The sequence below is a fragment of the Sapajus apella genome, unplaced genomic scaffold (assembly GCF_009761245.1).
Source record: "Sapajus apella isolate SASKATOON/1434 unplaced genomic scaffold, GSC_monkey_1.0 scaffold13, whole genome shotgun sequence".
NCBI lineage: Eukaryota > Metazoa > Chordata > Mammalia > Primates > Cebidae > Sapajus > Sapajus apella.
Genome location: NW_022436953.1, coordinates 3,731,625 through 3,756,777, shown reverse-complemented (window position 1 = coordinate 3,756,777; position 25,153 = coordinate 3,731,625). Strand labels below are relative to the sequence as shown.

The following is a 25,153-nucleotide window of genomic DNA, read 5'->3' as shown; positions in this document are numbered from 1 at the left end:
TTTGTGTTTGGAATGTTCGGTATCCTTTTTTTTTTCTTTTTTTGAGACGGAGTCTTGCTCTGTCGCCAGGCTGGAGTGCAGTGGCACAATCTCGGCTCATTGCAACCTCTGCCTCCGGGGTTCAAGTGATTCTCCTGCCTCAGCCTCCTGAGTAGCTGGGACTACAGGCATCCGCCAACATGCCTGGCTAATTTTTGTGTTTTTAGTAGAAATGGGGTTTCACCATGTTGGCCAGGATGGTCTTGATCTCTTGACCTCATGATCTACCCACCTTGGCCTCCCAAAGTGCTGTGATCACAGGCGTGAGCCACTGCACACAGCCCCCTCCTTCTTTTGTGAGAGGGAGTCTCACTCTGATGCCTGGAGTGCAGTGGTGTGATCTTGGCTCACTGCAGCCTTAGTCTCCCGGGTTCAGGCAGTTCTCCTGCTTCAGCCTTCCAAGTAGCAGGAATTAAAGGTGTTTTTGTAGCCCAGATAATTTTTGTATTTTCAGTAGAGAGCAGGTTTCACCATGGTAGCCAGACTGGTCTCGAAATCCTGACTTTAAGTGATCAGCCCGCCTTGTAATCCCAAAGTTCTGGGATTATAGGTGTGAGCCACCATGCCCTGCCTCAGTTTAGTATCTGTAGCATCACTTATTTGGGCATCTGTGTTAGGATTTCTAAGTGGAAATAATAGTGGGCCTTCAAACTAAAAAGTGTACAGTAAAGGAAACAAATCAACAAAATGAAAAAGCAACCCATGGATTGGGAAAAGATATTTGTACACTATATATCCAATAAGAAATTAATATCTTAAATTTATAAGGAACTCGTGCAACTCAATACGAAAAATGTAAATAACCCAATTAAAAATGTGCAAAGGACCTAAAATAGACACTTCTCAAAAGAAGAAATTCAGGTGGGCAACAAACATATGAAAAGGTGCTCAACAACTCTTAGCATCAGGGAAATGCAAATAAAAACCACATTAATATATCACCCCCAACCTGTTAGGATGGCTGTTATCACAAAGAAAAAAGATAAGTGTTAGTGAGGATGTGGGAGAAAAGGAATCCTTTGTACACTCTTGGTGGGAATGTAAATTATTATAGCTATTGTGGTAAACAGTATAAAGGTCCCTCAAAATTAAAAACAGAACTACTGGCTGAGTGCGGCGGCTCACGCCTGTAATCGCAGCACTTTGGGAAGCTGAGGCAGGCAGGTCACATGACGCCAGGAGTTCAAGACCAGCCTGGGCAACATGTGGAAACCCTGTCTCAACTAAAATTACAAAAATTAGCTGGGCATGGTGGTACACATCTGCAACCCCAGCTACTTGGTAGGCTGATGCAGGAGAATTGCTTGAACCCAGGAGTTGGAGGTTGCAGCTGAGATCGCACCACTGCGCACCAGCCTGGGTGACAGAGCAAGACTCTGTCTCAAAAAAAAAAAAAGTAGAACTGTAAGATTCAGCAATCTCACTTCTGGGTGTATATCCAAAGGATTTTAAAGGATTGTGAAGAGATACTTGCACTCCCATGTTCATTGCAGCATTATTCACAATAGTCAAGATATGGAAACAGCCTAAATGTCCTTTGACATATGAATGGAAAGGGAAAAGGTGGTATATATACACAGTGGAATAGTATTTAACCTTCAGAAAAAGAAGGAAATTCTGCGATTAGGGCAATGTGGATGAACCTGGAGGACATGCTAAGTAAAATAAGTAAGACACAGAAAAAGAGATACTGCATGATCTCACTTACATGTGGAATCTATAATAGTTAAACTTATAGAAGCAGACAGTAGGATCATAGTTGCCAGGGGCTGCAGGGAGGTGGGGGTATATCTAGAGATGATGATCAAAAGGTCCAAAAATTATGGCAGCAAAAGAAAAGGCACAAAAATGACAACTATGAAGAGGTGAGAGATATATTAATTAGCTGAAATGTGATAATTTCATAATGTATATCAAAATAGCCAGTTGTATACCTCAAATATATAAAATTTTTATATGTCAAAATGAAACAGTCACAAAATAAAATATTTCAAAGATAAAATAGTAAATCAGGAGAGGGGGCTATAACAGATGAAAGAAGATGGGCTGTATGTAAATGATGGTTGAAATTAGACGAGGCATTCACAGGGTTCAGAGGGGGCTTACACTATTGTCTATAGTTTTGCGTGTTTGAAAACATCAATTCAAATTTGTGTTGTAAAGGGAAAAAAGAGATAATAGTGACCTTGGATTAATGCTTTCCCTTTGTAGTAAGGATTTTCAGCAGAGAGGATTTTAATCATTTGCGTATACTAGTTAGTGTAAGGCTTGGAGAAATGTAGACATTAATTTTGTATGGCTTTTCTTTTCTTTTTTTTTTTTTTTTTTTTTTGAGACAGTCTTGCTCTGTAGCCCAGGCTGGAGTGGGCAGTGGCACAATCTTGGCTCATTGCAACCTCCGCTTCCAGGGTTTAAGCAGTTCTTTGCCTCAGCCTCCCAAGTAGTTGGGATTACAGGTAGCCGCCACCACACCCAGCTAATATTCCTGTTTTTAGCAGAGACAGGGTTTAACCATCTTGGCCAGGCTGATCTTGACCTCTGACCTCGTGATCCACCCACCTCAGCCTCCCAAAGTGTTGGGATTAAATGCGTGGGCCACCAGGCCCAGCCAGGATATTTTTTTTTTTCCCCGAGATGGAGTTTCCCAGGCTGGCGTGTGATGGCGCGAACTCGGCTCACTGCAACCCCCGCCTCCCTGGTTCAAGCAATTCTCCTGCCTCAGCCTCCTGAGTATCTAGGCTTACAGGCACACGCCACCACGCCCACCTAATTTTGTAATTTTAGTAGATACATGTTTGTCAGGCTGGTCTTGTACTCCCAACCTCAGGTGATCCACCCGCCTCGGCCTCCCAAAGTGCTGGGATTACAGGTGTGAGCCACTGAGCCTGGCCTTGTATGACTTTTCTAAAGACACTGGAAGGAAGAGAATTTAAAGTCATGTTATTTTCAAAAGACTGACGTCCAACTCTGTGGCTGTCTGTGCTTACCTGGGCAGAGCCCCACCTGACTCAGCCTCACAGTCACTTGGCCTGTATGAGGTTACTTTTAACTGGGTGTTAGGTGAGAGTGAAAAAACTGTTCTTACCTGACTTTGGGCCCTTAGGCAGGTTGCTGCTCTGGGATTAAGTTGCCTTATAAAAAGGCAACTGACCACGCATAACCATGCTTTTTCGTGTTTAAAGAGATACCTAGTTCTTTCATCAGATTATTTTTTTAAGGTAGCATGAAGTAGTCAGACACAAAAAGAGTTCAGATCCAAGCTCTATCAGCTGTGTAATCCCTAACAAGTTATTTAACTTAGAACTCTGGTTTCTTTCTCTGCTAAAATGGAGATTAAAAGATCTAATTAATGGGGATGTTATGTGAAAGTGGTTTACCCGTGATTATTTTCTGTTAGGCACTTTATGAATTGGAAAGTTTTCTTTTAGGTCTATGATAATGTTTTTTCAAAATAAGTAAGTGTTGTTCTTTCAAATTGTGATTTTTATTTCCTAATTTTGTGCATCCCTATAACTTTGAAATTTTATTGTTGGAACATTTATTGTAGAAAAGGAAATTGTTCAGTTTTCAGAATGTCATTTTATAATTTACAGAAGGAGATCTCACTTTGGAGAATGAGTGAGCCTTGTTTAGTGTAGAAATAATGCCGTTTGCATATAGTCCCCTTTTAGTATCTGGCAGTGAATCTTTTATGTAGCAAATGATCAATAAATTTATCTTTTTTCTTATTTATACAGATAGTACACATCCTAAATATGACTTCTGCAAAGATAATTTCTTTTCTGTTACCACCTGATGAAAGTCTTCATTCACTACAGTCTCGTATTGAGCGTGAAACTGGAATAAATACTGGTTCTCAAGAGCTTCTTTCAGAGACAGGAATTTCTCTGGATCCTCGGAAACCAGCCTCTCAATGTGTTCTAGATGGAGTTGTAAGAGAATTAATTATAATCTACCTGGAGTGTAAGAAATCTAGAGGGATTGCATGCCCTGCAATTTTTGGGCATACTCGGAATTCCTTAAGGGGGCACATTTTGTTTTGGCTTTGTCCTACTCCCGACTCTTAGCATTGCTTTGCAAGGTGAACAGGATAGAAATGAAACATTTGTTGTTTTGAATTTTGCAATATTTTTTCTTTGGTGCCAGTTTTCTGCTCTTGTTCCCAGACCAAACTGAGGGTCAGGCTGTTTGTTTTTGCGGCCCAATAATGAGATGTAGATGAACTGGGAGAGATGGGAGTTTTTATTTCTGTAACCAGTTACTGGGAGAAGGCCTGGAAATTATTGCCAGATCAACTCAAAATTACAAAGTTTTTCCAGAGCCTATATACATTCTAAGCTATATGTCTACATGTAAGTGTGCATTTATCAGAAGACATAAGTGATTAACTTCTTTTAATCTGTAACTAAGGTCTGAATCTTGAAGATGTTCTGGAGCCTCCGTAAATTTACTTACTCTAAATGGGTCCAAGTGCTGGGCTGATTACCCTTATCTTGTCCCCTGCTAAATCACAGAGGTTTGAGGACTTCCTTCAGACCCCCAGTAAACTTGTTTGTGGAGCCCTGGGGAGTTTCTTCAGCCCCCCAGTGAAACTTGTTTAATCTTAAACAGGTCCCATTAAAAATTCCTTTGTTATTTTGCTTTTAGGCCCAGGAAAGCCTGGGCAGAACTCTTGGTGGCTTTGGTTACATTCAAGCCTTTGTGTAAGGGCACTGGCTCTTTCAGCATTTTTTTTTTGGAGATGGAATCTCGCTCTGTTGCTCAGGCTGGAGTGTGATGGCACAATCTCAGCTCACTGCAATCTCTGCTTCCCGGGTTCAAGCGATTCTCCCTGCCTCAGCCTCCCAAGTAGCTGGGATTACAGGTACCTGCCACAACACTCAACTAATTTTTTGTATTTTCAGTAGAGATAGGAGTTTCACCATGTTGACCAGGCTCATCTCAAACTTCTGACTTCAGGCGATCTGCCCGCCTCTGCCTCCTGAAGTGCTGAGATTACAAACGTGAGCCACTGCGCCCACTGCCCTTTCAGCTTTTAATATTTAACTTCACTACTCAGTCAGAGCTGAAACAGTTGTTATGGAAGCCTGCGTTAGTGAGACCTGGCCTGCCACACTCCCACTTAATATGCCTTCTTGGCTTGGTGTGGTGGCACATGCCTATAATCCCAGCACTTTGGGAAGCCAAGGTGGGTGGATTGCTTGAGTTCAAGAGTTTGAGACCTGCCTGAGCAACATGTGAAGCCCTGTTTCTACAAAAACTACAAAAATTAGCTGTGCTTGGTGGCACACCCATGTAGTCCTAGCTACTTGGGAGGCTGAGGTGGGAGAATCACTTGAGCCCAGGGAGGCTGAGGCTGCAAGGAGCCATGATCACACCACTACACTCCAACCTGGGTGACAGAGCAAGACCCTGTCTCAAAAAAAAAAAAAAAAGTTTTTATTTCTTTTTGTATTTGAAGTCCAGTATTCTGAAACTACTGTGAGACCAGCAGTCTCATAGGTCCTGCAGAGGATAAATGACTGGTAAAATATGACTGTGGTCATGACTTTTTTCCTTATTTTTCTTTTTATGGTGGTATTGAGGCATATTTTAAATATCATGTTAGTTCCCATTTAAGGTATACAAGATAGTGATTTTTATTTCTTTTTTATTAACTTGTCACTGACTTGCTCAATTGCAGTGATTTTTTTAAAGTACATTTTACCAAATTGTGCAGCTATCACCATAAATCAGCTTAAAAACATTTCCATTAACAGTCCATTAACTGTTAATCTCCATTCTGCCTACTCCAGGCAACCAGGATCTATTTTCTATCTCTACAAGTTTGCCTTTTCTGAACATTTCATATAAATGGAATTATATATAGTCTCGTGTCTGACTTGTTTTACTTGAAATTATATTTTTGAAGTTCATGCATGTTGTAGCATGTACCAGTACTTCATTCCTTTTGATTACTGAATAGTATTTTCACCGTATGTATATATACCTTTTTGTATTTGTTCTTTTGGTTTGGGTGATTGTTTTTCACTTTAGGCCATACAAAAGTTTGGGTCTTTTTCCTCATCAAAAGTTTAGACTCTGTTTTCTGTAAGAGGTATACTAATACACATTAATTTGGTCATTTGCATTTCGAGGTAGGAAATCTGGTGTATAAGTATTTAGAGAACCTAGGATTTTCAGAGATCCTTGAGGAGGATTTTAATTGTTTGTTTCTTTTTCAGAGAGGCTGTGATAGCTATATGGTTTATTTGTTTGATAAAAGTAAAACTGTATATGAAGGGCCATTTGCTTCCAGAAGTTTATCTGAATGTGTAAATTATATTGGTAAGTCCAGTCCATTTAGCAGCTGAGCTTTAAACCTGAATTAATATAACTTTGACTCACAGCATGCTTAGTAGAAATCGTCATTTTGGAGTTGTGTTCTGTATCTCATACTTGAAGTTTCTATATGGAGTTGTATAAGAATTCTGAAAAATTGATTTATATAGTTAGGGAGGTGAAAATGTAGATACTAAATCTCCATCAAATTATTCATTTAGGAGAAGATTTACTTTCCTGAGGATAGGGCTCTCACAGGAGAATGAAACTTCACTATTAGTTAAACCTACTTTTTTTTTTTTTGAGATGGAGTCTCACTCTGTTGCCCACACTGAAGTGCAGTGGCATAGTCTCAGCTCACTGCACTCTGCCACCTAGATTCAAGCGATTCTCTTGCCTCAGCCTCCTGAGTAGCTGAGGTTGCAAGCACCTGCCACCGTGCCTGGCTAAATTTTGTAGTATTAGTAGACACAGGGTTTCACCATATTGGCCAGGCTTGTCTCGAACTCCTGACCTTGTGATCCGCACCCCCTCAGCCTCCCAAAGCACTGGAATTACAGGTGTGAGCCACTGTGCCCATCCCAGATCTACTTTTTAACTGTCTCTTCATTGTCTAAGCAGGTTCAGGTATTTATTTCATTTTTCCTATGAATACTGCTTGATGTTCAAATGTTTTAATTTATCCTGTGAAAATTATTCTTTTCTTTTGAACAAGTTATAAGTGTCTCATCACTGTATGTCTAGCTAAATAAAATAAAGCACAAAATTGTAAAATCAAGAACAAAATTGAACAGAGGGGCTAAAATATAGGTAATCTTACTTTTTTTTTTGAGACGGAGTCTCACACTGTTGCCTAAGCTGGAGTGCAGTGGTACAGTCTTGGTTCACTGCAACCTCCGCCTCCTGGCTTCAAGAATAACTGGGATTACAGGCGCTCACCACCATGCCTGGCTAATTTTTTGTATTTTTAGTAGAGACAGGGCTTCACTATGTTGGCCAGGCTGGTTTCAAACTCCTGACCTTGTGATCTGCCTTCCTCGGCCTCCCAAAGTGCTGGGATTGCAGGGGTGAGACACCATGCCCAGCCTACATAATCTTACTTTCTTTAAAAACCTTTTTATTCGTTTTCTTTTAAACTTTTTTTTAAAAATTGAGGCAGTTTACATAGAGTGAAATAAACAGATCATACAGTTTGATAACTTTTGACAAATATATATACTTTTGTAGTCCATACCATAGTCATGATATAGAACATTTTCTTCACCTCAGAAAGTTCCCTTATGTTTCTTTTCAGTCAACTCTCCTTGCCCCAGACTTTATTTTACTAATGGACTTTTTTTTTTTTTAAAGAATGGTTTTAGATTTGCCAGAAAATTGGGCAGATACTACAGAGTTCTCATATAACTCCCCTTACTCATGCATGTAGTTTCTCCTGTTGTGAACGTTTTACCTGGAAGGTGGAAGTTGCAGTGAGCCAGTATCACACCACTGCACTTCAGCCTGGACAACAGAGTGAGACCTTTTCTCAAAAAAAAAAAAAAAAAAATTAAAAAACATTAAAAAGTAAAAAAAAAACAATTTTACATTAGTATGATGCATTTGTTACATTTAATAAACCCATATATTACTAATTGAAGCCCATAGTTCATTCACATTTCCTTCATATTTACCTAATATCCTTTTCCTGTTCTGAGATCTCATATAGGATACCACGTTACATTTAGTTGTCATGTCTCTTGAGGCTCCTCTTTGCCGTGACATTTTCTCAGACTTCAAGTAGTTCTTGTTTTTGATGACCTTGACAATTCTGAGGAATACTATTTTAGTAAGATGTCCCTCTGCTGAATTTTTTTTTTTTTTTTTTTTTTTTTTTTTTTACAGAGTTTTGTCTTGTTGGCCAGGTTGGAGTGCAGTGGTGCAATCTTGGCTCACTACAACCTCCGCCTCCTGGGTTCAAGTGATTCTCCTGCCTCAGTCTCCCAAGTAGCTGGGATTACAGGCCCGTGCCACCACACCCAGATACTTTTTGTATTTTCAGTAGAGACGGGGTTTCACCATGTTGGCAAGGCTGGTCTCAAACTTCTGACCTCAGGTGAACCGCCTGGCTTGGCTTCTCAAAGTGCTGGGATTACAGGCATGAGCCACCATGCCGGGCCTGTCCTTTTTTTTTTTTTTTTTTTTTTTTTTTTTTCATGATTAGACTGAGACAATGGGTTTTTGAGAGAAGGGTCACAGAAGATAGAAGTGAACCGAGATTGTACCACTACATTCCTGCTGGGGTGACAGAGTGAAGCCCTGTCTCAAAAAAAAAGGGAGGAGTTATGTTTCCTTCCTTTAGGATGGAGTATCTTTGTAATTTATTTGGAACTCTTCTGCACAGGACATTTGCCCTTTAACATTTATAAATTTCAGTCATTTATATTAGTATAAACTAATGGATTTTTTTTTTGTGCTTTATGTTATAATACAATACTAGCTTACTCTGTTGCTCAAATTGTTCTAGCTTTGGCCATTTGGAGCTCTTTTAGTTGGCTCCTGTACTTCTCTTACATGCCCCCTTCAATGAGTTGTTTTTGTTTTGTTTTGTTACAGGTGCATGCCACCACACCCAGATACTTTTGTATTTTTAGTAGAGGCGGGGTTTGCTTTTTTTTTTTTTTTTTTTTTTGTTTATTGTAGGAAGCCACAGGTGGAGAAAGGTTGATGGTGGCTATTAATAATTATTAAGGAAGGCAAATACTTTTCCATTTGTATAGCTTTATTTTTTTAAAGTCTGCTTCAGATGATGTGCTTTCTCAGTAGGAACACTAGTGTAGCAAGTTTTGTCTAAGCTTTCTCTGAAGTTTTTATTAGAAAAGAGCAACAGAGAATATACTTGCTGCCTTACAGTATGAATCTGTTTCAATATTGGAGAATTTCATGTTAAAGTAGAATTTCATTGAACTTATTAACATATAGTTTTAGAAAAGTAGCATTCCTTTACCAAAAAATGGATAAGATAAAATCATAAATAGATAATTTTTTAAAGTCTGGCATTGAAGAAAGCATATTTTATTAAACTGCCATTTACCCTGTGTCTTTTATTTTCTTTTTCCTTTTCTTTTTTTATTTTGATGAGACAAAGTCCCTCTCTCTTGCCTAGGCTGGAGTGCAGTGGTGCGATCTCAGCTCACTGTTAACATCCACTTTCCGGGTTCAAGCGATTCTCTTGCCTCAGCCTCCTGAGTAGCTGGGACTGTAGGTACACATCACCCACACCCAGCTTATTTTTATATTTTTAGTAAAGATGAGTTTTCACTTTATTGGCCAGGCTGGTCTTGAACTCCTGACCTCAAGAGATCTGCCTGCCTTGGCCTCCCAAAGTGCTGGGATTACATGTGTGAGCCATCACACTTGGTTCTTGTGTGTATTCTTAAAGCTGGATTGGTGGTCCAGGATGTGAAATTTATTATTCAGAGGTAGGAAAGACCCAGAAGAGATGGGACTTGATTTAGATCTTGAAAGAAATAATTTGGATTAGCAGAGAGAAAAAGAGTATTCCAGGTTGCAGAAAAGCAAGCAAGTAAGACAGATATAGGAATAATCTCAAGCTCTGTGAGGGTAGTGATTATGTCATTCATTATTTTTCCCCTTGTATCTGGAGCAAGGCTTAATGTATTGCAGGTGCTCTGTAAATGTATATTGAACCGAATTAAATGGAAACAAGTGATTCTTTTAGCATCAGTTTCTAGCATCTATGGGAATGCTGTTTGTGTGGACAGTAAATCTCAGAGAATGATAAATAAAAAGTCATGAACTCCCTTGCTCTTTTTTTCATCTTGTTGTATATAGTACGGGACAGCAAAATACAGCTTCCAATTATACAGCTGCGTAAAGTATGGGCTGAAGCTGTGCACTATGTGTCTGGACTAAAAGAAGACTACAGCAGGCTCTTTCAGGGACAAAGAGCAGCAATGTAAGTGGATTCTGTTGTTTATGAGCACAATGCAATGCACATTAGATACTCAAGAATTAATCTTGCTGGTTTTCACTAATCAATATTTCATGTAATAGTAACATATTGGGCCAATTTGAAGTGTAATGTCCTGATTAAACTTGTAGAAATCTTACTAATGGTCTGAGACCATTCTATTGTAATAGCTTGTGGGTAATAGTTCCCATGGTCCTAGTATAAAAAGATTGTTTATCACAGAATATTAAAAGCAGGAAGTCTACGGCCGGGCGCGGTGGCTCATGCCTGTAATCCCAGCACTTTGGGAGGCCGAGGCGGGTGGATCACGAGGTCAAGAGATCGAGACCATCCTGGTCAACATGGTGAAACCCCGTCTCTACTAAAACTATAAAAAATTAGCTGGGCATGGTGGCGCGTGCCTGTAATCCCAGCTACTCAGGAGGCTGAGGCAGGAGAATTGCCTGAACCCAGGAGGCGGAGGTTGCAGTGAGCCGAGACCACGCCATTGCACTCCAGCCTGGGTAACATGAGTGAAACTCCGTCTCAAAAAAAAAAAAAAATAGCAGGAAGTCTTTACAAATCAGATTCTGAGATCAGCTATTTCTCATAGATTGATAATAGAAACTTAGGCTTTGTGGCACTTTATGTTTTTAAATTATTTTTCAATGTTTCTGAATGCTGACGATATCTTTTGTTGTTGTTGTTGTTGTTATGGTTTAGGTTAAGTCTTCTTAGATATAATGCTAACTTAACAAAAATGAAGAACACTTTAATCTCAGCATCACAACAACTGAAAGCTAAATTGGAGTTTTTTCACAAAAGCATTCAGCTTGACTTGGAGAGATATAGCGAGCAGATGACGTATGGGATATGTAAGTGTCTGGATAATGTATCTGAAAGGAGTATCTCATTTCTTGAAGCCATCTGTTGTTTTGCCTTCTTAACTCAGCCAGTTGTTTTACTTACCTTCACATTAGAACATGAGACCGGACAACTTACATTACCTCTTTTTTAAAATTTGCTTAGTTGAGCAATTTAGTTTCACAATTGGGCTAAAATTATTTAGTTCCAAAAAAATACAGAAGGGATTTAATAATCTTGAATTTCAAACCAAATTTAAAAATAAATACAAAATCTGGACTTCCTAGCCAGTGCTATGGACTAAATGTTTGTGTCCCCCCAAAATACCTATGTTGAAATTCTGACCCTGAAGGTGAGGGTGTTGGTAGGTGTAGCCTTTGGGAAGTGATTAGGTCCTGAGAGCAGAGCCTTCATGTTTGGGATTAATGCTCTTATAAAAGAGGCCTGAATGAGATCCTGCACCCCTTCTGCATGTGAGGACAGAGCAAGAAGATGGTCATGTAGGAACCAGAAAGCAGGCTCTCACCAGATACCAGATCTACCTTTGTTCTTGGACTTGCCTCCAGAACTATGAGAAATAAATTTCTGTTGTTTGTATGGCACTAAGTCTATGGTATTTTGTTAACAGTTGCCCAAATGGACTAAGACAACCAGGGGAGTCTTAAACTACTTACCTTTCTGTAAATAATGACACAAATATTCTAAGACTTTTTTTTTCAAACCATCTACTGTGGAGTCCTACTATTTTTTAGTGTACACAGGCTCCAAATTTTCAATATTTGACTCCAAGCTTATTTCCTTCCGATGTACTAAGGAAATGTTAAAAAAAAAAAAAAAAAAAAAAAAAAGTTAAAATATGAGTAAATTGAAGGAGTCACTACCAGCATTTCTGTTTTCTTTTATAAAGCAAATCCTTTTTGGGAAACATACCTTGTCTTGAGCAAGGTATGTGTATCTCAAAATAAATAGTCAATAGTGTCCAGTTGGGTGAATAAATTTACTCTCCAGAACTGGTTTTATTAATATTATTGATATATTATTTCTATTTGCATATTATTGATTCTGGTGAGTAACAGAACATTATAATTATTTCATTAAAATATCTTTGACTTGTCAAAGGCATATTATACAATTGTTAAAGAAGAATGTGGTATATCTATATGTGCTTTTATTGAAAGTTCACGTGGGTCTTGGTAGCAAAGTTTTAAATTGTGGGAAAAAGTAAAGAGTATACAGGTGTTCTCACTTGTAAGGGAGTAGGGTAGGTATTTATGTAACAAATAATCATAGTAAGGTCCCTTGAGGTAGAGGGTAGAGGGGAGGAAGAGTCTTTTCTGTTTATATCCTTTTATAGTGTTTAATTTTAAAAAATCACATTCATGTATTAAAATTATTTTCTGCCCAGATGTGGTGACTCACACCTGTAATCCCAACACTTTGGGAGGCTGAAGCAGGTGGATCCCTTGAGCTCAGTCAGGACAAACCTGGGCAACATGGTAGAACCCTGTCTCTACAAAAAATACAAAAATTAGCTGGGCATGGTGGTGCACACCTCAGGTACTCAGGAGGCTGAGGTGGGAGGATCGCTTGAGCCCTGGAGATAGAGGCTGCGGTGAGCTGAGATCGCGCCACTGCACTCTAGCATGGGTAACAGAGTGAGACACTGCCTCAGGAAAAAAAAAAAAATTGTTTTTTCCTCCATCTACATCTGCACACAGATATATATATTTTTAAAGAGAACAATCATTTGTATTCATTTCCTAAGGCCTCCATAACAAAATCCCATAAACTGAGTGGCTTAAACAATAGAAGCTTACTGATGTCTCACAGCCTTGGAGGCTAAAAGTCCAAAATCAAGGTCTTGGCAGGGCCACGTTTCCACTGAAATCTGTAGAGAAGCATCTTTTTTTTGCTTCTTTCTAGCTTCTTAATGGTCTGCCAGCCATCACTGGCATTCCTTGGGTTACAGTTGCAGCACCTCAGTTTGTCTCCATTGTCACGTAGCATTCTCCCCTGTGTATCTGTATCCTGTGTCTCTTCTAAAGACACTAGTCGTACTGGGTTAAGGGCCCAGCCCATTCCAGTATGAATATCAGTTTATCTGATTACTTCTTTAACAACCGTATTTCCAAATAAGGTCACATTCTGAGGTATTGGGGGTTAGGACTTCTACATATATTTTGGGGGGCCACAATTCAACTCATAACACATCTTTGATGTTGATATGGCAAGGAGGCAGGCATGCCAGTAATTAAAGATATGGCTATTTCTGAGATAACCAATTTAGACTTTTCTTTTAGCTTCAGAAAAAATGCTAAAAGCATGGAAAGAAATGGAAGAAAAGGCCATCCACTATGCTGAGGTAAAATCATTGACCTCACTTTGTATACTTATTAATTCTTGATGTCTCCATTAGAAACTGTCTTTGGTTTTGGTATATAAAGAGCATGTTTCACGTCATTCCTGAAATAGACACAATACTACTAGATGCTTTGTATATAAAGAGGGAGATATCATAGTGATAAAAACAAAGGCTTTGGGAAAATTAGTGTCTCACTGAGCTTTGGTTTCTTTTCTTTATTTATTTTTTGAGACAGGGTCTCACTCTGTTGCCCAGGTTGGAGTGCACTGGCATGATCAAAGCTCACTGCAGCCTTCCCAGGCTCAAGCAATCCTTCCATCTTAGCCTCCTGTGTAGCTGGGACAAGAGGTGCACCACCATGTCTGGCTTTTATATTTTTGTAGAGATGGTGTCTCACTATGTTGCCCAGGCTGGTCTCAAACTCCTGGGCTTAAGCAATCCTCCCACCTCAGCCTCCCATAGAGCTGAGATTATAGGCCTGAGCTACCACGTCCAGCTAGTTTCCATATTATGGGGACAATTTTTTTTCTAGTAGGGTTATGAAGATTAAATGGGAGTCAGTAATGGTAGTTGTCACTATTATTTTTGTGACTGGTTTAGATAGGGTAGCTGTACATTCTGGTTTACCTGGAACAGTCCCAGTTTATACCTAATGTCTTGCCATAATTATCAGTAGTATTCCCTTTCACTCTCAAAATTATGCCGATTTGGACAATAAATTATGTGGTGTCCCTAGGTATAGATCATTCTCTAGGCAGCATATTTTTTCCCCTTACCCTGTACATTTGTCCATGGCCCATTAAGTACTTGACCCCTTAATGTCAGTACTTACCTTGAGGATGTGGGATACCCTGGGATACCTGTGGTATTGAGGGGTGGGAAATCGAAGCAGCAAGTCATTCTGTATCCTTAAGATGTGAATTTTGTTTCCTGTGATGTAGTGGTAAGCCTTTCATTTCCTTTGTGTTTGGATCATATTTCAGGTTGGTGTCATTGGATACCTGGAGGATCAGATTATGTCTTTGCATGCTGAAATCATGGAGCTACAGAAGAGCCCCTATGGAAGACGTCAGGGAGACTTGATGGAATCTCTGTAAGGATGCACTCATGTTGTTGGTCTTCTGACATCCGTAATATTCTACAGCAGATTGTTCTTTCTGCTTACATCTGGGAAATTAAACCTCTATATGGTTCTTTTCTGTAGTTTTTCTTTCCCCAAATATATTGGCATTATATTTTAAATGGAAGCTTTTTATTAGTCACAGGAAACGAAACTTTGGAAATAACTCTTTGGGTTGGCCTTTTTTGGTTTTTAATAAAAGCATTTATTTCATATAAGGGTTAAGAATTTTCCAAGTATAACTAAGTTACAAGCTATTTCCCTACTTACTGTACCTCTGGTCCAAGGTATTGACTCTCAAATGCCCTAAAACTTCAGATTTTTTCTGAATTAAAGTGTCTGGATTAAAAACTTTAGATATTTTCTGTAATTATAGGCCATAATTTTTGTCTGTTTAAGTCTCTGCAGAGATGTCCTCATGGCATTTAAAGAACTTGTATAGTTCTTATTACTCAATAAAATGTTCTGTGAAATACTCATTGGCAATATGAACTTGCTTTAAAATGGGTTCATTATTCAAATAAAATAATATTGTTTCAAGTTATAGATTACTGAAGTCATTAAATTACCTTCAGATATCAAAGAATGTTTTCTCTTTTATAGGGAACAGCGTGCCATTGATCTATATAAGCAGTTAAAACACAGACCTTCAGGTAAGACACTTCTGTCACAGTGCTTGAAGGCATTTTAGGTAACTAACATTAGCCTACCAAATGTGGGGGATTTTAAATTTCTAAGTTAAAAATTTTCTTAAAGCTGCAGAATAAATTCCAGTTTAGGTATTGCCATTGAGACATGGTATAATAAGCTTTAAGTCTGTGAGAATTTAGGAGATTAGAAAGATAAGGTTACAGAGAAAGTGAGGTAGAAAAATTTTCGAAGGGGAAGTGAAAAGAAAGAATGGAATATAGAAAAAAGGAATTCGAAGAGGAAGAAGCAGCAAGAAAATGTTTAGAAAGATGGGAAAAACAAGTGTTGCTTAAGATTAGACAGATTGGGCCAGTTGTGGTGGCTCACGCCTGTAATCCCAGCACTTTGGGAGGCCCAGGTGGGTGGATCACTTGAGGTCAGGAATTTGAGACCAGCTTGGCCAACATAGCGAAACACCATCTCTACTAAAAATACAAAAATAAGCAGATGGTTGGATTAATCCAAGGTTAGGATTTTGCTGCTGGAAGAAGAGGATATAAAGGTTGAAGATGTAAACAAAATAGTGATTTAAGTGATAGAAGTTGTTGTAGCTAAAGTAAAATATTAAAATCTAAGATTTCAAATAGAACAAGTCCAATTCTTTTTCTTTAATCAGTATTTCTCAGCCAGCCATGGTGCCTCACGCCTGTAATCCCAGCATTTTGGGAGGCTGAGGCGGGTGGATCACTTGAGGGCAGGAGTTTTGAGACCAGACTTGCCAATAGGGCGAAACTCTGTCTCTGCAAAAAATATAAAAATTAGCCAGGCGTGGTGGCGCAGGCCTGTAATCCCAGCTACTCTAGAGGCTGAGGCAGGAGAATTGCTTGAACCAGGAAGGCAGAGGTTGCAGTCAGCTGAGATTGTGCCACTGCAGTCCAGCCTGGGTAACAGAGTTAGACTCCATCTCAAAAAAAAAAAAAAAATTAGACTCCCAGTCTTCTGGTGAATGAATCAGATACTGCAGATACACAATGATAGCATTTGTTTAGGTTATATTTTTAAAAACTTTGAGGTATGAAGCTCAAAAATAAATTTGCTATCTAGGTAGCTTTGAGTATCACCTTGAGTGACAAACTGGTTGTAACAAGATTGTGTCTCTGTCATTGGGGCCTATTATATAATCACACTTGAATTGTGGCCTTGTTGTCTTTTCTAGCTTAGAGCTGACTTATATCTCTTGTTCAACTGAAAATGGTAAAAACCAACTTTTTTCATCCTCTGTGTTGGTGAAGGCTAAAGTTCTGAGGGCTTTGACTCTCTAAAAGAGCTAGTTATATGAGAAAGCTCTTGGGCTTGGTCCATGGTGTTTAGGAAGAAATTCTGTTTTGAGAAGAACCTTTTTGGAGCCTTGCATTTGATTGTTGGTGAGACAACAGAGATGTGTGGGGAATAAAGTTGGGTTATGGGGGAGGTCTCTGGAGTGATAACAAAGGACACAACTTTTTAAAACCTCCTTTGATGTTCCTTTCATCATTTCCTTTTTGGTAAAATGGGGGTAATGAAAGTAGCCTCACAGGACTGCTGTGAGGATTAAACGGGAAAATTATGATCAACTTTCAGCTCCCTTAGCCATTTTCTGAAATATAACGATTAATGATATTATAAACTGTAGAACTCACTGTGACCAACAGTTATCCCATTTGACGGTATCTGTCCGCTGCCAGTGGCTTTAAGATGTCATACTGCCCTCAAATGGAACTTTCAGGATGTCTACAGGTGCCTTTACTGGTGTATCAGATTTGGTTTCAGTGAGTTTTTTTCAAAGTTTTTATGGGCTGTAAACAGATGGATAAACATGAAATTCCAAGCAACCTAGTTCAAGGGCCTCCTTTCTTTAGGCAATGAAAGTTTGATGAATTGTCCTACTGTTTGTAAATATGTGGTCAGTCATCCAGGAAAAATAGTTCTCTTGGCCAGAGGCTGCATTTGTGTCTAGGGCTTGGGTTAGTATGCGTTAAAGACAGCCAAGACTATTCTTCTCAAGCACAGGCAACTAAGGTCTCTTACTGATAAATTTGTATATACATTATACACATACAAACGTTATTTTTTATATATGACTAGAATTTATTTACAGGTAATCTTTAAATATTTTATCTTAACCCAATTTTTAATTTAAATGGAGATGTTTATTAAAATTAGTTTCACACTTTCATGGATTTTTGAGGAATTTTTTGTTTGGAGGCGGATGTTACAGAAGAAAGGTTATGTCCACTGACTGATGTCTTTTATAGATCACTCCTATAGTGACAGCACAGAGATGGTGAAAATCATTGTGCACACTGTGCAGAGTCAGGACCGTGTGCTCAAGGAGCTGTTTGGTCATTTGAGGTAGGAAAATTGCTTCATTTCCTACTGAAAAACCAGGATATGTTTACCTTGTTCCTCTCAAAGTACAAAAGCCCTATTTGGTAAAGTATACTTACCCAGGAAGAATTCTGAGAGTACCTTGGGTAGCTTGGCCATAGCTATGTGCATTTATATGGCCTTTTGTATGCAGTACTTTGGAGATCAGTTGTTAAATCTGATGCTGATTGTGGTTCATTTCCTCAGCTGGGTTTTGGGAATATGGTATACAACCATGGGAGATGTGTAAGTATCTGACACGGATTTAATCTCTTCAGCAAGTTGTTGGGCTGTAAGCAGAAGATTATTGATCTACTCCCTAAGGTGGAAGTGGCCCTCAGTAACATCAAAGAAGCTGACAATACTGTCATGTTCATGCAGGGAAAAAGGCAGAAAGAAATATGGCATCTCCTTAAAATTGCCTGTGTAAGTATTTATTAATGAATTATTTAATGTGACATTCAGTTGCTATTGCAACTGCAACGGGGATTTTTTATCAGCATGAGGTGGGCCCTCTTGAAGACATGTGTATTTTGTGTTGGGATGAAGTCCATGTTCCTTGCTTGGTGTCCAAACTAGCAATTGAGATGCAGGACTTATTATCATCTCTCCTTTCCAGTTTCTTTGTTGTTATACTCTTAGCCCTTGACCACTGTGGTATTCCAACTCAACTTGCAGATAGATGTACCTGACTAGATAATGAAACTGACCATCTATGCAACTGGGTTTTTTTCTTTTCTTCAACTAAAATGGTATAAGAAAAGTGGATACATTTGGTTTTAGTCAATGAAGAAAGGGGCCAACGAGAGGTTACCAATGGTCTGTAAAAGTGGGAATAGTTTTGTACTGAAATACCCTGGTTGTGCTTTATGTAGTAATGGAAATGAAAGCCTTAGGAATATGGTAAGAAATTGTGTGAACCAACAGAGATGCCCGCCTGTAATCTTTTGATGTTTTTTTTTCTTTTCCTTCAGACACAGAGTTCTGCCCGGTCCCTTGTGGGATCCAGTCTAGAAGGTGCAGTAACCCCTCAGACATCAGCATGGCTGCCCCCAACTTCAACAGAACATAATCATTCTTTGTCATGTGTGGTAACTCCTCAAGATGGGTGGGTTCACTTTGTAACAATAGATAGCTGTGTTTTCATAGCAGTGTATAGGAATGAGGCAATAGTTATTAAAGTAGTCTTTGTGTGTTCAGACCAGGGTTGAGTCTTGACTATCCATTTCTGATAATCTTAGGCAACTTATGTGACTTTTTTGATGTCCATGTTTCCTCACCTGTAAAACAGGAATGTCTCATAGAACTGCTGTAGAAATTCGATTAGACAATGTATATAAAGTGCTTGTGAATTAAATATTCTGCAAATGTTGCTTATTATTAGCTCAATCCAAGTTCTAAGTCCTTTCTCTTACTGGCTTATTACTTTCTTTTACTCAAACCTTACTCTTTCATTAACATTTATCTCTATGAGAAAGTATGCTATCATTTTGCATGTATCATTTTGCAAATATCATTTATCATATTACTCTTCTAATAAATTTTTGAGTTCTATTTTATAACTTTGTATTTCTAACATAAGACTTTCTTTCAGTGCTTTAAGTCAGTTTTACAAGTAAGAACTCAAATTCCAAGCCCTATATTTTATTAATTCCTACTCTTTTGCTAAAAGCTGAATGACTATCCATTTCTGTTATTTTCTCAGCATAAGATGGGCCGTATCCAAAGCCAGTGACTCTTTGCTAGCTTGTGTATTGTCGCTTTTCTCACAACTCATGGAGGCCTCTACAGCACCAGCATTTCCTTGAAGCTCTGCCCATAATTAGTTTTGCAGAAGTGCAGCCATGTTACATCACTGCTCAGGAGTTGCACATTCTGTACTCTGCTTTTATGAGAGAAAAGCACATGGCAGGAAGGCAAGCTGATATCAGGTATTTTATTTTTTTAAAGAAAGCAAGTTCCAGAGTATATCTTGGGGTCATTATACATGTGGCCCAATGCAGTAGTACATCTACAACTGTAGCATAGGCTATTGAATACATAGACTTTATAAAATATTCCAGTAATCAGAGTTGAAGGAAGTAAAATTTAATATTTTACTTACTTTTTTGCCTTTATTAAAGACATTTAGGTTTTTTAGTGGATGCTAATATTTGCAGACGTCACCATAATACAGGTAATTTCCAATTTGAGGTGTTTTCTGACAGTCTGTCAGAAAAGTATATCTGACAGATATTTTCAATGTATTTTTCTAGAAGGGATACGTTATATTTTATTTTAATTTTTTGAGATGGAGTTTTGATCTGTCACCCAGGCTAGAGTGCAGTGGCGCAGTTTTGGCTCATTGCAACCTCCGCCTCCCACATTCAAGCAATTCTCCTGACTCAGCTTCCTGAGTAGCTGGGATTACAGGTGTGTGCCACCATACCCAGCTAATTTTTGTATTTTGATAAAGACGGGGTTTCACTGTGTTGGTCTGGCTGGTCTTGAAATCCTGACCTCAAGTAATCCACCCACTTCAGCCTCCCAAAGTGTTGGGATTATAGGCGTGAGCCACCATATCCGGCTGGAATACACTGAAAAGGAAAATTGATTTCAATCATAACGTGCCTATGGTACCTAACTACCAATGATTGGGAACTGTTTGACCACAATTTTTCCATCTGTTGGATGAGAGCTGAATCAGAATTTCATTCTAAACTAATAGTGGCTATCATCCATGGCCTAAAACGGACTCTTAGGGTATTGAGGGTTGGCAAGGGGAGAAGATAGAGGCATTACGGAAGAAGAAAGCACGAAGGTAGAAACCAGAATCAGGATTGTCTTCAAATATGAACTTCTGGGGACACCCATTTGGTTCTGGGTAGCTCCCCCACTACACTATTTTCTTTTGCTGTCCTCAGGAATTAGCTTGCTTGTTTTGTTTCATTGCTATTATCTGTAGTTTCCAATGAGTTTTTCACTTTCTGTGATCTCTACAGAACAGATTGTACTTTTTCCCCCTACATTTGTGTCTGTGAAGTAAGCATGCTGGTGTTTTTACTACTTTTAAGGAAACAGAAATACTTAGAAACAAAAAGAGGTATTTCATCTGTCTTTGCCACAAGGATTGTTTTCCTCCTTAGTTAACATTTTCAGGGGAAAAATAAGTGGTACATAAGTGCCTCTTATGTTTCAGAGGAAAGTCAGATTGGATTTCTTATCATTAGAGTTAGGTGGAGGCAGAGGCAGCAGCTTGGTGTAAACAGGATTCTGCCTCTGTAGGGAGGGATGAGGAAACTAAAGACTACAGGAGTCAACTGCATTGGAGTCCTGGGTGCAGGAAGGGTAGTGATCATGCTGACCAAGAAGACTAGAAAGTAGAGGAAATTCATATGCTGTTGCTGAATTTGAAAAGGCTTTGTTCTTTCATCTCACAGGGAGACTTCAGCACAAATGATAGAAGAAAATTTGAACTGCCTTGACCTTTTAAGCACTATTATTCATGAGGCAAATGAGGAAGAACAGGGCAGTAGTATGATGGTAAGTTTTGTGTGGATATGGGTGCCTGTTTTAGCTATGTTGGGTGCAAAAGGTTTAACTTTCCTTGCTAGCTGTATCTGGCATTTGGGATGCATGTGGGAAATAGAAGAATTCAGAGGAAAGAGCATTTGAACAATATCCTCAACCTTAAATCTCTATCTGCTGTTACTCAGGGATATACTAGGATTATGTCCTCAGTTATCTTCCATAATAACATTTTTGGTCAAATTAAATGAATGGTAAGCTTTCTTCACAATGTAACCACTGAAATTGAATGGTTTGTACTGTACTTTTTTGCTTCAGCAATCAATTTTCTCCATTAAGATGGGACTTGTACTTTAATTCAGATACGGTACCTCCCAAATGGAAAATAAATTATGTTAATATAGTTGTAATAATAAAAGTGTGTATTAAGATTTGGTTACTGTGAACCACTGATTTGTTAAAACTTGGAGAAATTACAATAAAATGTTTACTGAATCAATTTTTGCTGCATTTAGTCTTAATGTCAGTTCTGTATATTTCCTCTTTCATTAAGAAAAATAGCAATGGCCAGGCATGGTGGCTCATGCCTGTAATCCTAGCACTTTGGGAGGCCAACGCACGTGGATTGCTTGAGCCCAGGAGTTTGAGACCAGCCTGGCCAACGTGGTAAAACCCTGTCTTTACAAAAAATAAAAAATTGGTCAGGTGTGGTGGCACACACCTGTAGTCCCAGCTACTTGGGAGGCTGAGGCAGAGGATCGCTTGAGTCCAAGAGTTTCAGGCTGCACTCCAGGCTTGGTGACAGAGTAAGACCCTGTCTCAAAAAAAAGAATAATGACGGCCAGGCATGGTGACATGCACCTGTAGTCCTAGTTACTAGGGAGGCTGGGACAGAAGGATTGCATGAGCCCAGGAATTCAAGGCTGTAGTGCATTATAATTGGACTTGTGAATAGCTACTGCACTCCAGCTTGGCAATATAGCAAGACCCTGCTCTCTTAAAAAAAAAAAAAAAAAAGAAAAGAAAAGAAAAAAATAATTGTTTGCTTCAAATGTTTATGAAAAAAACTGAAATGTTTTCTTTAAATTAGGAAATAAGGTATAAATGAAATGATTTTTCAATTTTTGATTATAAAATGTCCAAACATACATAAAACTTGCAAAAATGAACACCTATATACTTATCACTTATAGTCAACATCTAAGTGTAACTTTTTCCTGCCTGGTTTTAGAGTCTTGATTGGAGTTGGTTAACAGCATGACTTGTCACTTCTTCACTGTCCCCAAACCTATGGAAGTTGTCATTATACATGTTGGAAATGTGTTTTTCCTGCATGAAACCATTCTTCAGACATCAGTCAAAGGAAGAAATGGCTTTGGACAGAAGCTACATTTCTACTATGATCAGAAGAACATGATTTTACAACTAGAACATTTTTGAGTAATTCAAGCCTCTAAACAGATAGGAATTTATTTTTTAAAAATCAGTAGACTTGTTTTAATACCACAGCTATTCAGGAACATCATCATGACACATTTGTCTTTAATCTTGGTAAAACATGACTTATTTAACTGTAAAAATACCTTCTATGTATTAGTTTTAACTTTTAACTTTTGGGCGTAAGGCCAAATGTAATTTTGTATACAGAGAAGAAAACTTCAACTAATAGGCATTTTAAATAAAAGTTGTCTACCTGTGTTTTTTCTAAAAAGGCTGCTCACAAGTAAAGTTACATTTCTTGAAGAATAAATTCTACCTCCTTGTGTTGCATTCAACAGGTGCTCTTCCTGGCATCATAAGGAGTTGGTGTAATCATTTTAAATTCTACAGAAAATTTAACAGTATCCCCTTCTCACCAAAGCGAGTGTGTATCTGCTCCTAATGTTAGTTGGCTTTCATAAATCATGTTGTTATGTGTATATGTATTTAAGATGTACATTTAATATCAAAGAGAAGATGCCTGTTAATTTATAATGTATTTGAAAGCTACATGTTTTTTCTCATTTGTAAAAATTAATTATTTGTTTAAACAATCTTTTATGTCTTGTTATACAAATTTATAAAGGTCTGCACTCCTGTATCTGTAATTGTAATTCCAAAATCCAAAAAGCTCTGAAAACAAGGTTTCCATAAGCTTGGTGACAAAACTCATTTTCTTGCAATCTACTCTGAACTGACCTTGAATCTTTTTATCCCATTTAGTTAACAGAGTGACTTGTCAATTGTTCATTGTCCCCAAACCTGTGGAAGTTGTTGCTATACATGTTGGAAATGTGTTTTTTTGCTGCTTGATGATTTGTGGGGGAGTGTGCTGCCAGTCTCTGATGAGGGCTGGTTAATGTAGTATGGTATACGCACAAAATTACCTTTCTAAAATCTAAAACTTCATAATTCTGAAACATCTTGCCCCAAGGGTTTCCGATAAAGGACTGTGGACCTCTATCATCTGTTAAGTAATTTAGAAGATATTGTTTGTCTCAAAAAATGTGAAATGCTTTTATATTCTAACAGTTTTTCACCACTTTGTGTATTAAATGGTTTTTAAATTACTTTTTGGATCTCTATTCCTTATAAAAATCAAATTATAATAAAACAGTTAAATAATTAGAGCACAGAATAACTGTACCTTCCTTAGGAATAACAAGACTTACAGTAAAGGCAGTACTGGGCAACTTCTTTAATAGTGTTTTCCTCTGAGATGTCCTGTCACCACTATCTACATCTAAAAAACATGCTCGTATCTTGCCCAATAAACTGATGTCAGAGTCCCACCATCCCCATTTTTGCTAGTGGTATCATTTTCCTAGTCAACCAAATTTTTGTCGTCAGATACCACTGTTCGTCAGCTGTTGTAATAGGCAGTCTCTCTCGTTTCCCTAGTTTTAGAAGATGCTAATAAACGCTTCTTGGATAACTGTTACTTGGAGGATATTAAGCTAGATGGCAAGATCAGAAACAACATAGGCGGTACAGTAAAAGTGCTCATCTGGGAGTCTAAACATTGCAAGCCATCTAAGCATTGCAATTATTAAGGATTTTTTTCAATGATCATGCATTTTCATTTTTTTTCTTTTTTTTCCACATAATAAATCATGCCTTTGTAATGAAGTGGTCATGCATTTTCTAAATATTTTAATATTGGTAAAGGATTTGCTATAGGATGGGGGCTGCTGATAGTGTGGGGCTGGGGTTATGTCAGGGCAGCCTGATCTATATAATTTGGGCAGATGGTGTGAGTCAGAACAGACTATCATAGTGGGATCACTAAACTTGCTTTTGATGCATGAGTTGGACCACTAATTTTTTGTTGGGTAACAACTTTTCAGAGGGGAATGGCAGTTGTGAATTGTATACATTTCATTCTTTAAGCAAGATTATGTAAAACTAAGAGAATGTCTACAGAAAACAGGGTATAAAGCAAGTTATTTTCCATTCTTTTTGCTTTTTGGAAGTTAAAATAGTTAAGCTCTGCAAATACCATTCATCTGGAACAAATAAGGTCCCAGACATTCCTAGGTAATAAAAATCGAATGAGACAGGTAAGTGTACTTATTGAAGGGTGTGGGTGGAGTGGTCTGGGAAGGCTTGCTTTAATGAAGACGAACTGATTTCTCTTTACGTCTTCTCATTTCCATTATTAAGTAACCTTAGGCCTGCAGTTTCCTAACCACCTGGCTCCCTTGCCAATAGTCTGTCTCCACTTTCAGCCGTTTTGTAGATTCATTGGCCCTAAAGCACTGCTTTCCCATATTTCCCTACGCAAGAGTGCAGGGGTCCCCAAGCCCTGGGCCGCGGGACCAGTACCATACAGTGACCTGCTAGGAACCTAGCCAGACAGCAAGAGGTGAGCAGCGGTCGAGCGAATATTATCGCTTGAGCTCTGCCTGCTGTCAGATTAGCCCATGGCATCAGATTCTCATAAAAGCGCGAACCCTATTGTGAACTGCGCATGCGA

At 38.5% G+C, this 25,153-nt stretch overlaps 1 protein-coding gene across 3 annotated transcripts in view; it reads left to right on the top strand.

Annotated features, from left to right (window-relative positions):
* The window catches only part of CHUK (component of inhibitor of nuclear factor kappa B kinase complex), a 41,499-nt gene extending 17,752 nt beyond the window's left edge, over nt 1–23,747 (top strand). Inside the window, exons 10-21 of one of the 3 annotated variants that reach the window (XR_004269909.1) lie at nt 3,777–3,971; nt 6,264–6,366; nt 10,192–10,315; nt 11,033–11,184; nt 13,474–13,535; nt 14,519–14,628; nt 15,259–15,308; nt 17,580–17,676; nt 17,970–18,117; nt 18,666–18,799; nt 19,397–19,622; nt 21,111–21,197. Coding sequence is in view for 2 of the 3 variants with exons in the window: in XM_032281283.1 (XP_032137174.1) it covers nt 3,777–3,971; nt 6,264–6,366; nt 10,192–10,315; nt 11,033–11,184; nt 13,474–13,535; nt 14,519–14,628; nt 15,259–15,308; nt 17,580–17,676; nt 17,970–18,117; nt 18,666–18,799; nt 21,111–21,213; nt 21,517–21,555 (1,317 nt within the window). In the remaining variant the exon portion in view is untranslated. Of the gene's footprint in view, nt 1–3,776; nt 3,972–6,263; nt 6,367–10,191; nt 10,316–11,032; nt 11,185–13,473; nt 13,536–14,518; nt 14,629–15,258; nt 15,309–17,579; nt 17,677–17,969; nt 18,118–18,665; nt 18,800–19,396; nt 19,623–21,110; nt 21,214–21,516; nt 21,709–22,429 lie in introns of those variants that run through there. The other 2 variants (XM_032281284.1, XM_032281283.1) reach the window with 2 other exon arrangements.
* Nucleotides 23,748–25,153: the final 1,406 nt, after the last annotated feature.